Source organism: Nannospalax galili, unplaced genomic scaffold (assembly GCF_000622305.1).
Source record: "Nannospalax galili isolate Female #2095 unplaced genomic scaffold, S.galili_v1.0 scaffold674, whole genome shotgun sequence".
NCBI lineage: Eukaryota > Metazoa > Chordata > Mammalia > Rodentia > Spalacidae > Nannospalax > Nannospalax galili.
Window position 1 is genome coordinate 1,029,391 of NW_008335202.1, and position 12,703 is coordinate 1,042,093.

A 12,703-nucleotide genomic window follows, 5' to 3' on the forward strand; every position below is an offset into this window, starting at 1 on the left:
GTAAGTGCTGTCTTATAAATCACAACCTAAACCTGTTTTAATCTTAGACCTCTTGTGAATTTTTTAAGAATTTTGGTAGTCAGAAGTAATTAAAGAAATGGAAGGTAACTTGGTTCTTACATTGTTAGTGTTTATATTTTGTGACACGATGTGCATTTTGTTTAAATTATATTGCTTTTTAGTGTTTTTTTTTTAATTTTTGAGTTAAGATACACCATTTTGCCAAACATGTACCATACATACCATGAAGAATATGTTCACCATCTGTATTAGTTACTTCTCTTGTTGCTTTGACCAAACACCTAACAAGATGTGACTTCAGGAAGAGAGGGTTTGTTTTAGCTTATAGTTCTCAAGAGATGCAGTCCATCCCAACTGGGAAGATATGGGGCAGGAGGGCTGGTGCACAGCAAGCCGAAGGCAGTTCTTGCCATGTTTTTAACTAAATATCCAAGTTAGCCAGCTACATAATAAACCATATCATGCTTTCTACAAAACCAAATGGGTAAAGGGAGGGAGGAATTCATATAAGAACCATGTACCCTCTTTTGTTTGTGTAACCAAAAATAAATAAATAGAAAAGTAAATATAGGGTGCTTGTAGCCGTTATCCAAGAGATTTGTTTGACGATGTTTGTATGTTTCTTTTAGTTTACAGTGCTTGTACTGTGAGAAGACCTTCAGGGATAAAAACACACTTAAAGATCACATGAGAAAAAAACAACACCGTAGAATCAATCCAAAGAACAGAGAATATGACCGATTTTATGTCATCAATTATTTGGTAAGGTTTACTTTTCGTAATTTAAAGTTTAATTGCAATACTGCAAACAAAATCTTCCTACAGGCCAACAAATGTTTGAATGAGAAATCAGTACAGAAGTTAGTAATTTTGATGCATTATCTAGAATTAATTAGTGGTGGTTTACAAAGTATAATTTCATTTGTTGTCTCTGATTTAGCAGGTTTTTATGTAGTAAAAATGCCATGTTTTAAGAATACACTGTGATTATAACTAGGAAAAAAAACAGCAGTATATCAGTATCTATATACCATCTCCCATTTATTATATTACCTGGTAGGTGGGGCTAGAGATTTGTATAATTTATTTTTTTAAGTATCTGTTGAATGTTGGATATGCTAGATTCCATATACTACAATTCATTAAAAGCAATTCTTTTACCCTTCTCCTGTCTCCCCACTAAATGATCCTCCTCGTGCACTCAAAATAAAACATATGTCTTTATTGTCTCTTCCAGCCTATTTTTAAGGGAAGTTGCAGAGAAACCATTCCATTTTACTATGCAAGAATAGTTTTATTTGTTTGGTGGCTAATGCCAAGGATTTTAAATATCTTGGAAGCCCTGCTTGCCCACAAAGTCTCTATCCTGTTTACTGGCCCTCTGTTTATTAGTCTTTTGCAGTCAAGAAGTATGCAGTTAGTGACAGAAATCACTGCAGAATACTTAGAATTATGAAACGAGACTTTGGATTGACATAATGACTAGGAAATGCCACCAGCCCTGTGCTCAATCCACCAACTTTTTAATTATATCTAATAAAGAAAGGACACTACCCAAAAGGACTAGAAAAAGATTAACTAACTCTCCCAAGGGGTTAGAAGAATGGTAAAGGATGGCAGTTCTATTTCTAAGTGTTATTTTTTTTAAGCAAGTAGAAATTAGATTGGGTCTTGGTTTTTTTTTTTTTTTTTTTTTTTTTCCTCTCTCAACATAAGTGCATTAAAGTCTAAATCTACTGGTTGCAGGAGACTACTTAAATATTATCAGCCATTTTATCTGTTTGATAGAAAGAAATGTACCTTGAATTATGTTGGAAATCTCTGCTCTGGATGCATTTTTTTTTTTTTTTTCTGTATTCTAACTAAGCCATATATTGTTAAACTGAAATTCCCCTTGAGAAGTAAGTTTAGCATGTGTTTGAAGATTGACTCTGGGAAGCTGCCATGGTTTGCTACAAATGTTTTACAACCAGCCAAAGGCAAAGGCACCCTATGAGTTCTTCAATCTTCTCTTAAAATCACTCAGTCATGACTTTCTAGAGAAAAAGCTGCTTCGGGGCCCAGCCCCATCCGAGGGGGAGTGGATCCAGCGCTGGCTCTAAGAAGCATGCACTGCCACCGCTATGAGAGCAATTTGATAGTTCTCCCTCCGGAGCTCTTTTAAACTAATATTCAAAAGCTTAGGATTAGCAGACCACTGTATAGCTGGAGGTCTTTACCTTGTAGGGGAAACTTCAAAGGGTCCACACACTCATATTCTGCTGACATTATAGAAAAGTGGGATACTTCATTCCCTGAGTATCAAGTAGTGTGACTGTCAAACTGAACTTATTTATAAGTGCCAGCTGTCCCTGGGGAACATGATGGATTGTACTAGCCATAGATTTGCTATGGCAACTCGTGGCTCAAGAGAATAGATAATCTTAGTAGATATGAAGTGAGAATGAAATCACAACTCGGGGGTAATGTTGACATGTTACTTTTTTGTGGTTTTTGTTTTCTGTGGTGTGTGTGTGTGTGTGTGTGTGTGTGTGTGTGTGTGTGTGTGTTTTACAGGGTCTGCATATAGACCTGGCTTCCATCTCAAAGATTCACCTGTTTCTGCCTCTTCAATGCTGGGACTACAGGCATGTACCACCATGCCCTGGGGCAAGTCACTTTTTTAAAATACCATCAACTATCATAGTATGTTCTGTGGACTGGGCACTATCCTAGGTTCTGGCGGGATTTGGGGAGCGGGGGTTGGTCTTTTTGAGACAGGGTCTCCCTGTAGCCCCAGCTAACCTGGAATTCACTATGTAGACCAGGCTAACCATGAACTCACAGAGATCCCCCCTGCCTCTGCCTCCCATGTGCTGAGATTAAAGGCATGCGACACCATGCCCAGCATTATCCTAGGTATCTATATTGAGTCATTTAATTACATTCCCATAACACTGGTGTTAGTGTGAAGCCTACTTTCTACATAAGGAGACTGGGGCATGAAGAAGTTAAGTAATTTACCCAAATTCACATAGCTAGGATGAGTTGGTTATTATCTTCTGTGTCTGTTTCCTTCTTTTTTTAGTTGAGATAATGTTGATACCTTCACTGATACACTTTTGGTTGAGGTTTTGGTCAAGAAATAATGATGATTTTGTGATGAACTCTTCACTTTTGCTTGTTCTCATGTAGCAAACTAGAATGTGAGCCACCATCAAAAAAAGCTGGCTTTACTCTGTGCTTTAAGACTCTCACTCAAAACTGTAGCCTTTTTAGCACAAGTGCCTTCCTGATGAGGTAACTAGACAATAATTATAGAAATGGTTAGCAAAAACTAAAATGTGTTTTATTGCTTTTAGCATTACAGAAATGGTGTGGACACTTTTGAAACGTTTCAAAAATATATGACTGCCCTGAACCTTAATAACACAAACCTTAATAACAACATTCTAGGAATGTTTTTAAAAATCTTATTATAAATAAAGAACATTATGATATTTAAAATGCACATATAAAGTCCATTCCAAAAGCATTAATATGTAGTTGAGAAAAATGAGAGCCAACAGTTCCTCGGCATCATGGTAGACTTATTTTAGACCCCATTCACGAAGAATAACATGAAGAACAACAATAAAGCCTTCTAAAATTTTGCTTAAGCAATGAATAATGAGATGTTCTATATAAAATACACAAAAATTCAATAAAAAAACTTTTTGAAAAACCTTATTATTAAAAATAAACAAAACAAAACCTGGTAGTGATAATGGTTAAAGGACAGGGTCTCATTAGTTTCACAGTTAGGTACCCCACCTCTTTGGCAACAAACTGCTTGACATCTTTGGGACTTCAGCCACATGTTCCTCAGGCGCAGAGGTTTTTTTGGTTTTTTTTTTTTTTTTTTAAGAAAACCATTTTTGTCATACTTTTATCACTTATCTGTTTTTAACTCTTATATAGAGCCATATTTAAGAACTGTAGGCTCCTAACCTGCATTTCATAGTTTTATTATAGTTCTCTAATTCATTTACCTTTAAAAATGTTTCTCTTCCCTTGCTTTAAATGGTTTTGTGCGTGAGTGTATGTGTGTGTGTGTGTGTGTGTGTGTGTGTGTGTGTGTGTGTGTGTGTGTGTAAGGATATGTAAACAGGGGTTCTGGCTGAAAGGGACCTTTTTTCCTTTTTCTATTTTTTTTTCTCTTCATCTTTTCATTGCTCATAAGCCATCTGATGCAGGGATTTGAGGGGGTGTTTTGAACATCTTTACTGACATGCCTTCCAAACTTTTGTTTTTCTTGTGTTCTTTGCTTTCCTGACATGATTCATTAGCATGCACAGTGTTTTAATTAGAGTCCTGTGCTTTGTTTTTTTTTGCATTTCCCCCCTGCAGGGCTTATTCCTAAGCAGGGCACTTTAGGAAAGTCTGGGCCATTGTCACATGCAAATTGTTTGTTTCCTAATATACTAATATATATCTTCTCTCATATTTGGTAAATTGTTAAGGCTGTATTATGTAGCTAAATCACTACAGGTTGTATTAACTACCAAGAAAGTTGCAAAATTACACTTTGTGTTTAGAAGTTTATTAGTGAAAATGATTTTCTTTTTCCTTTTGGCTCAAAACATTTGTTGATAAGCGTCGTTTGCTCATATCACTCAGGATGGTAATATTGCAGATGGCCTATCCTTGAATAATGTCTTGTAATAAAAGTATGACCATAAATCCTAGTCCAGAGAGACCAAGTAAGGCATGAAAAATTTAATTCATTACCAAAGATTCTCACAAAGATCCTGTTAACAGTGTTGGAGCCATTTTTGATGCCCCCTAATGAGGTTCAGACACTTTATGAAGACTCTGGAAAGTACATTATAGAGCCCAAATTAACTGTCTCTAATGACGTTATGGTATATCTCTGCGTGTCTGAGTTTCTGCATCGTTTAGCTGATAAATAATGACAACTTCAAAACCTCTCATTAAGTTGATGAATGATAGATTTTCTTGCTCCCTCTGAATCATAATAGCACATATAGATCTTTGTGCTTAGTTAAATGATTACCTTTATTTTAGAGGGAAAGAATGTCCATAACTGAGTAAATTTTGGTTTAGGCTTCCAAAAGAGCATTACTGAATGAAAAGGATAACTGTGCTGATAGCAGGTCAGGCTGCGCTCAATCTAATCCATAGGTCAGTCCCTGAAAAGATGTCCAGTAGTGGTCTCCCATCCCTCTCTGGTGCACCATCTGTGTTGGCACAGCACAGCTGAAAGACTGGAGTGAGAGAAGGCAGGACACAAAGAGAAAGAAAAAACTCAAAGGAAAGGGGAGTGGTAGGTAGGGCCAGAAGAAGAAATCATCCCTGCTCATCATCCTATAAAGCTTTGTCACTGACTAGACTTGCCACACAAAGACCTCTCAAAGTAGAACTTTTCCACTAACTGTGAAAGATAAAGTGATTTGAATAGGCATTGGATATTTATCATACCAATATCATGTGCTTTATAGACATCATTTAATCACCTCACAAAATCTTTTTGAGGTAAGATCTCAATTGACCTCAAATCTTTTTTTTTTTTCAGTTACAACTATAAAAAACTACTTTCTAATATCTACTATGTGTCAGATTCAGGAAGTGTAACAAAGGCCATATCTTCTTGGACATTCAAGTGGGGGAGATGAATAGCAAATAAAAAGACAAAAGCATGCACACAGTCATGCTGTGAATAACAGTAAGACATGGAAGAATATAAAGTAGCTTGGAATAGGAGTTTTATTTTTAGAAAGTTTATGTATTTATATAGTGAATTGTAGTCATTTTCCACCCCCTCCCCATTCCCCTATTTTCCCCTATTCCCCTTTGGGATCCCTCTCCCAGGAAAACCCTTCTTCCCACCAAATCCCTTCTTTTCTTTCTTTTTTTTTTTTTTTTTTTTTTTTGTGTGTGTGTGTGTGTCTTTTTTGAGACAGGGTCTCCCTTCAGTCCCAGCTGGCCTGAAACTCGCTACATAGACCAGGCTGGCCTGGAACGCCCAGCGATCTGCCTGACTCTGCCTCCCAAGTGCTGGGATTAAAGGCGTGCGCCACCACGCCTGACTTCATCTCTTTTTGTATGTGGCCCACTGAGTTTAATTATAGTTTCTTGCCTAAGCATGGGTGGGAGGTAGTTTAATAGACCACAGACAACTTGTCAGTTGCTATACCACTGAAGAAAATCACAACTCCAACTCCTCCTCTTCCCCCCCCCTCCTTCTCCTCCTCCTCCTCCTCCTCCAGCACCTGTTAATTGGCAGTAATCCCTCTGGAAGGGGTGGGGCCTCATGGACCCCTCCCCCATCTGTGATGAGATATTGAGGGGCCCAATCTTGAGCCAGTCTTATGTAGATAGCTACAACTGTGGTAAGTTCGTAAGTGCAATGGCTATGTCATGTCTAGAAGACATAATTTGGTTGGAGGGTTAAACAGACTAGTCACAGAAAGATCAAAGTGGTCATGTTAAACAAAGGCCACAATGGTTGAACCTGTGCAGATATGTGGGAGAGCTATCTGGCAGAGCATGCAACAGTGTGAAAGCAGCTGACAGAAGTGAGTGCTGTGTTGGGGCTACACTAGGACGACCAGCCTGGCTCGAATACACTGGTGAGGGGAAAGGGTAGTGAAAAATAAGGATGGAAAAGAAGCTAGGAGAGGGCATGGATGTGTATAAACTGGTAGGAACTCTGAATTTGGTTCAGCATGTGATGGGAAGCCATGAGAGGGTTTCTGTATACAAGGAACTGCTGCTGCTGTCTTAGAAATAGACTATAAGGGAATTAAGAATGGAAACAATCCATACAAGCATGACCAGTCTTCAGGCTGCAAGTAGAAACATGTAGCCAAGGCTAGCTATGAATGCAGCCCAAAGCAAAATCATACTTGCTTAAAATATGAGATTTTTTTTTGTAGGTTTTGTTTTGTTTTGTTTTGTTTTGTTTGCATGTATGTTTGTGTGCCTGGGTGTTTGCACATGTATAGGCACGCAGATGTGTATGTATACATTTGGAGGCCTGAAGTTGACACTGAATGTCTTTCTCCATCACTCTATTTATTGAAGCAGGATTTCTCTGTGAACCTGGAACTTGCCAATCCCACTCATCTAGCTAGCCATCTTGCCCCAGAGATGCCCTGTTTCTGCTTCACAAATACTGGGGTTAAAGGCAGCCACCTTGCCTACCCAGCATTCATGTAGGTGCTGGGGATCCAAACTGATCTTCACACTTGTGCAGCAAGTGCTTGATCCATTGAGCCGTTTTCCCAAACCCAGATGTTTTCTTTTTCTAACTTGACTGTGTAGCTCTTAAGTATAAACTTTACAGATGATAATGTTATTTTACAATGTCAAAAAATTAAACAGACAATAGGATGCTGTTTGGGGGTCACTGCCAGGAGCTATTAGTGGTTTTCTTCAATCCAGTAAACATTCTAGCATGGACTAGGAAGGGGTTCATGAGCCTCTACCCCTAAGGAGCTATGGACAGTTGATGGCTTCTTCCGGAGAGTCAGTTTTCGTTAAGGGTCTGACTCCTGTTAGGTTGACCATATAGATAGATTTCCCCACACCCAGGAGTACATGGGCATCACAAATTGGAGTTAGTAGGGGTTTTATTGTTGTTGTTTTGTTTTGTTTTGTTAAAAAAAAAAAAAAAAAGACATGTTATAGGGGCTGGAGAGATGACTCAGTGGTTAAGAGCACTGGCTGCTTTTACAGAGGGCCCGAGTTTGATTCCTAGCACCCACATGGCGGCTAAGAACCATCCATAATTCCAGTTCCAGGGAATCCAACGCCATCTTCTGACCTCCGACCTCCGTGGGCATTACACAACATGGGTGCGCTTACCTATATACAGGCATTACACTCATGCACATAAAATAAAAATAATAAATACATTTTTAAAGGACATGTTATTGAAGTAAGGAATCAGGAGTGGACCTGGGAGGAGTTTGTGGTGAATATGATCAAAATACCTGTATGACATTCTCAAATAACTAATATTTTTTAAATCAATTATAAACTATCAAAAAAAAACAGATCCCCAAGTGATTCTAATATATATTAAAGAGTTGAAAAATACTGATTTAAAAATAAGAGGGAGAAAAACATGATTAAAAGGCTATTGCTGTTTCTCCAAAAACAACAAAATATTTTTAATATTTTTAGCTTTTAGCATTTTAGAATATGTCCATCCTTATCACTGAAGGGAAAATTCAAATATATCTTCATGTATTGTTTCAGGACCATTTGAGTGGTTTTGTTTTAGGTTTTGGTGGTGGTAGTATCTAAGTTCTATGTCTGTCTGCTCCTTTCCTCTCTTAACCTCTCTCATCCCTCTGTTCTTCCTACAAAGGAACTTGGAAAATCATGGGAAGAAGTGCAATTGGAAGATGACCGGGAGTTGCTAGACCTTCAGGAAGAGTAAGACTTGCGACTGCTGCTAGCTAATGACAGTGTTTAGAACAAGAGGATACTTCTTTACTTTGCTCTATAATTACCATTCCAAAGAGAGAGGATAAAAAGAAAGTCTTTTTGAGCCTTGTACCTTTCATGAATATGACCAGAGTTTTCATTTAAGATAATATTCATGGGGCTGGAGAGATAGCTCAGCGGTTAAGAGCACTGGTTATGTTCTTGCAGAAGACCCGGGTTCGATTCCTAGCACCCACATGGCAGCTAACAACTGTCCTGTAACTCCAGTTCCAGAGGATCTGACGGCCTCTTCTGTCCAAGGGCATTGCACAACATGGGTGCACTTACATACATACAGACAATACACGCATACACACATAAAATAAAAATATTCATATAAAAGTCATTAGAGACACTTTTGGAGGAGTTGGTTTGGCTTGGGTTTTTTTTAACTTTTCACTTTTTCATACTAAGAACAAGACATGTCCAAAATAATATGCATAGGTAAAAGGTTAAAACATTTCATTTAGGGGTGGGACTCTAGCTCAGTTGTTAGAGTGCCTGCCTAGTATGCATGAGGCCCAGGTGTGGTAACACATGCCTGTAATCTCAGCAAGGGGCGAGGAGAGGATCAGGAGTTCAAGGCCACCCTCAGTAGCAAGTTTGAGGTTGGCCTAGTACACATGAGACCCTGTCTCAAAAAAAAAAAAAAGAAAGAATCCATTTATATTTTACAAAACACTTATCACATACCTTTTTCTCTTTTAATTAATTACTGGATATAAATTCAGTAGTTACATTAAGTATGCAGGTATATGTTGTCACCATTTTAAACAAAGGTTGCTGAATGTACCGAAACAGTAAAGCCAGAAGTGTGGCGGCTTTCTGACTTCCTCATACCCTTCTACTCTGCATAAAAATATCACCAAAGGGAATTGAATAAAGAAAATAAAATAAAATCATATTTTGAGTGATAACATGTACTAATACAGCATTAAACTATATATTTGGTCATTTAGTCTTTATCTCCATCCCTCTGAAGTGATACTATCTCAGTCTGGCCATGAAGCTGGAGCGTAGACAAGTTAGTCAGCTTGTCTGAGATCACCATTAGAAACTGATGGAGCTGAGAGTGACTTCCCGTTCATACATTCTGTGACAGTGATTGCCAGTCATCTCTCCACATCATTTTCTGCATCTTCAGTACTATACTGCCTATAATATGAGGTGGCCTTAATGCTGTGTAAATAAAGCCACTGCATTGCACAGATTTCTTTCAGCTAGATGTGGCCATATAACTTCATTCTGACTAAAGAGATTTGAGCCAATGAAGTACTGGATTGCAGGTTCCCAAAACCATATTTCAGCGAAACACTGTCCCTTAGCCCTGTTACTTAAGTTGCTCCTCTCAGCACTATGGCCAAATACCTAACAAGAAGCAGCTTAAGAAAACAGATTTGTTTTGGCTGATGATTTCACGGGAGTGGAGTCATTGGCAGCTGGGGCTCTGTCTCTGATGATGGAAGCTTGCAACCTGACCTCTTCTGTCTCAGGATCAGGAAGCAGAAGCCTTGGATCAGAACCTGGCCAGCTATAACCCTCTAAGCTCCCTCCATGGCCCTAAGTTGGCCAGATGTCTGAAAAGTTCCACAACTCCCAAAACAACTGTACCAGCTAGGGTTTTGAGTCACCCAGAGTGGGTGCTAGGAACCAAACTCAAGCCCTCTGCAAAAGCAGCACATGCTCGTGACCACTGAGCCATCTCTCCAGCCCAGTATTCACTGTTTTCTAGTCAGGAATAGGTTGATTTTCAAAGTTATAGTGGTGTTAATTTTTTAACTTGCCATGAGATAGTCTCACTTGTTCAAATTTAAACAAGTAGCTCCTTATCTCCACAATACTTTCCTACTGGCAGTTTTTCTGGTTAGGGACTGACAAGAAGTTAGGAAGATTTCAAAAAATAGATGCATGGTGTTAGAAGAGGTGATAAAGGGATACTTTATGCTTTTTTTTTTTTTTTTTTTTTTTTTTTTTTTTTTTTTTTAGCCTGGCATGGTGATTCAAAAAGACAAAAAAAAAAAGGTAATTTATTGATTGATTGATTGATTGATTGATTGATTGATTGATTGATTGATTGATTGATTGATTGATTGATTGATTGATTGATTGATTGATTGATTGATTGATTGATTGATTGATTGATTGATTGATTGATTGATTGATTGATTGATTGATTGATTGATTGATTGATTGATTGATTGATTGATTGATTGATTGATTGATTGATTGATTGATTTGAGTATGAGGGTTATGCCAATGTGTGTACAGGTGGGTACACCTGTGAGTATGCTTAAAGGCTGGGAGAGGACACTGGGTGGCCTCCTGTTACTCCACCTACTCATTTTGAGACAGGGCTGGTGTTCTCTAGGCTAGGCTGGACGCCAGCAAGCTCCAGCAATCTTGTCTCCATCTTCCTCAGAGCTGGAGTTGTAGGCATGTGTGAGATGCCCACTTTGTTACATGAGTTCTGGGGTCCAGACTCCAGTCCTCATGATTGTACAGCGAGCACTCAACCTCTGAGCCTTCTCTCCGATACTGTATGCTTTTTGAGTTATCATTGTACCACCAGATTTAACACTTTCCCCATTTAAAATGACCAGTGTTTCTTTCATGAGATGTGTGTGTTGCTTTCACCGTCCTTCATACCGAAACCTAGTCTCCACATCTCACGTCACAGATCCTGTGTCTAGTGGTTATGGCTAATGAGAGAGAGCTTCTCATCTCTTGATAGGTCTCCTTTGCAAATTAAATGTGGTTATCTTGGGAAAATACTGCGCTAATTGGGAACTCGAATAGCTTGTTCAGAAGAGTGGCAAACTGGAGAAAGTGGAGCAGCACCTGTTTGCAGTCTATTAACTTCATGCTGCTGCTCGAGTTTCTGAAGCTACGTCAGGAAGTCGCAATGCTATGTGGCATTTCCTAGGGAAGAGACATAATACAGACACTGACTGGCGTACCCTCCAGTGAAAAGAATGCCCATGTTTTCTATTTTGTGTTTTTTAACCTAGTGACTGGTCTGATTGGCAAGAATACCCTGTCTCTGCTGTCTGTCTGTTTTGTGAAAAGCAAGAAGAAACTATTGATAAATTGTCTGTACACATGAAGGTGAGATGGGTTTGTTGTTTTTTATTTTGCTTCGTGCTGACAGTGGGAAGCTGGAGATCCTTGTACTTTGATTTGCTCTTTGTGATGATGTATGTGGATTGTCTATTGCACCTGACCTAGAAGGAAGCCTCTGGGCTTGCTTCTAAGGGATTGTCTTGATTAGCTTAACTGAGGTAGGAAGACTCACCCTAAATGTGGCTGGCCACATTCCCTTGGCTTCCTCCTGAATGGAATACAGAAAAGGAGAACTGAGCGACCGCAGTCTCACTGCTTCATCTTTTCTCTCTCACGCTGTTTCTGGCAAAGCATTTTTTTTTTTTAAAGAATTTTTTTATTTCAGTTGAGAAAAGAAATAACTTTTTGTTGTTGGTGGTTTTTTAAATTATTTATTTAATAACCACATACTTAGGAGAAGCATTTCATTACATCAGCATTGACATATTCAATAAGAATTTTCTGAGCTAGGATGCATCTCACATAATTGGCTGTACATTTTTAGATTTACAGTTGAATTATTACAGTTATACAATCTTTTACTCATTATAAACTCTATAAGACATAAAATGAAATGAGGTTTTAATGTTTAAAAAGAGATCTCCACTTTGTTCAAAACACACAGTTTCATACAGAAAAATTCTTTCCAAGGCTATTGACATTGAGACGTTTTCACATGCATTTCTAATCTCTATATACATGACTAATTATTTTTTAATCATTTTTTCTAGTTTTTAATAACTACATGATTAGAAGCTTTTCACTATAGCTTTAACATATTCAGTAACACACTCCAGAGCAACAGTACATCTCTTTCATGGGGCGGGGCGGGGGGGGGTGTTTCTAGGTTCATAGTTGAATTAATATAGTTATATATTATTAAACTCAACATAAGCCCTGTAAACATAAAATTGGATGAGTTTTTAACCTTTAAAAAAGATCTCCATTTCATTTTAGAATATATTGTTCCTTGCAGAAAGACTCGTTTTTGCTACTAACACTGAGATGTTGCACTTGCATCTCTAATCTGTATGTATCTGATTAATACTAGTCATACTCAGTTGCACTTGGATCCTTGGTGCCTGTGTATGTCTATAAAGTCATCGGG

At 38.3% G+C, this 12,703-nt stretch overlaps 1 protein-coding gene across 1 annotated transcript in view; it reads left to right on the plus strand.

The window, feature by feature from the left end:
• Positions 1-12,703, plus strand: part of Znf277 (zinc finger protein 277) — a 77,993-nt gene that overhangs the window by 53,719 nt on the left and 11,571 nt on the right. The window contains exons 7-9 of the mRNA XM_008829801.3: positions 651-783; positions 8,378-8,445; positions 11,505-11,601. Coding sequence (XP_008828023.1) covers positions 651-783; positions 8,378-8,445; positions 11,505-11,601 — 298 coding nt within the window. The remainder of the gene's footprint in view (positions 1-650; positions 784-8,377; positions 8,446-11,504; positions 11,602-12,703) is intronic.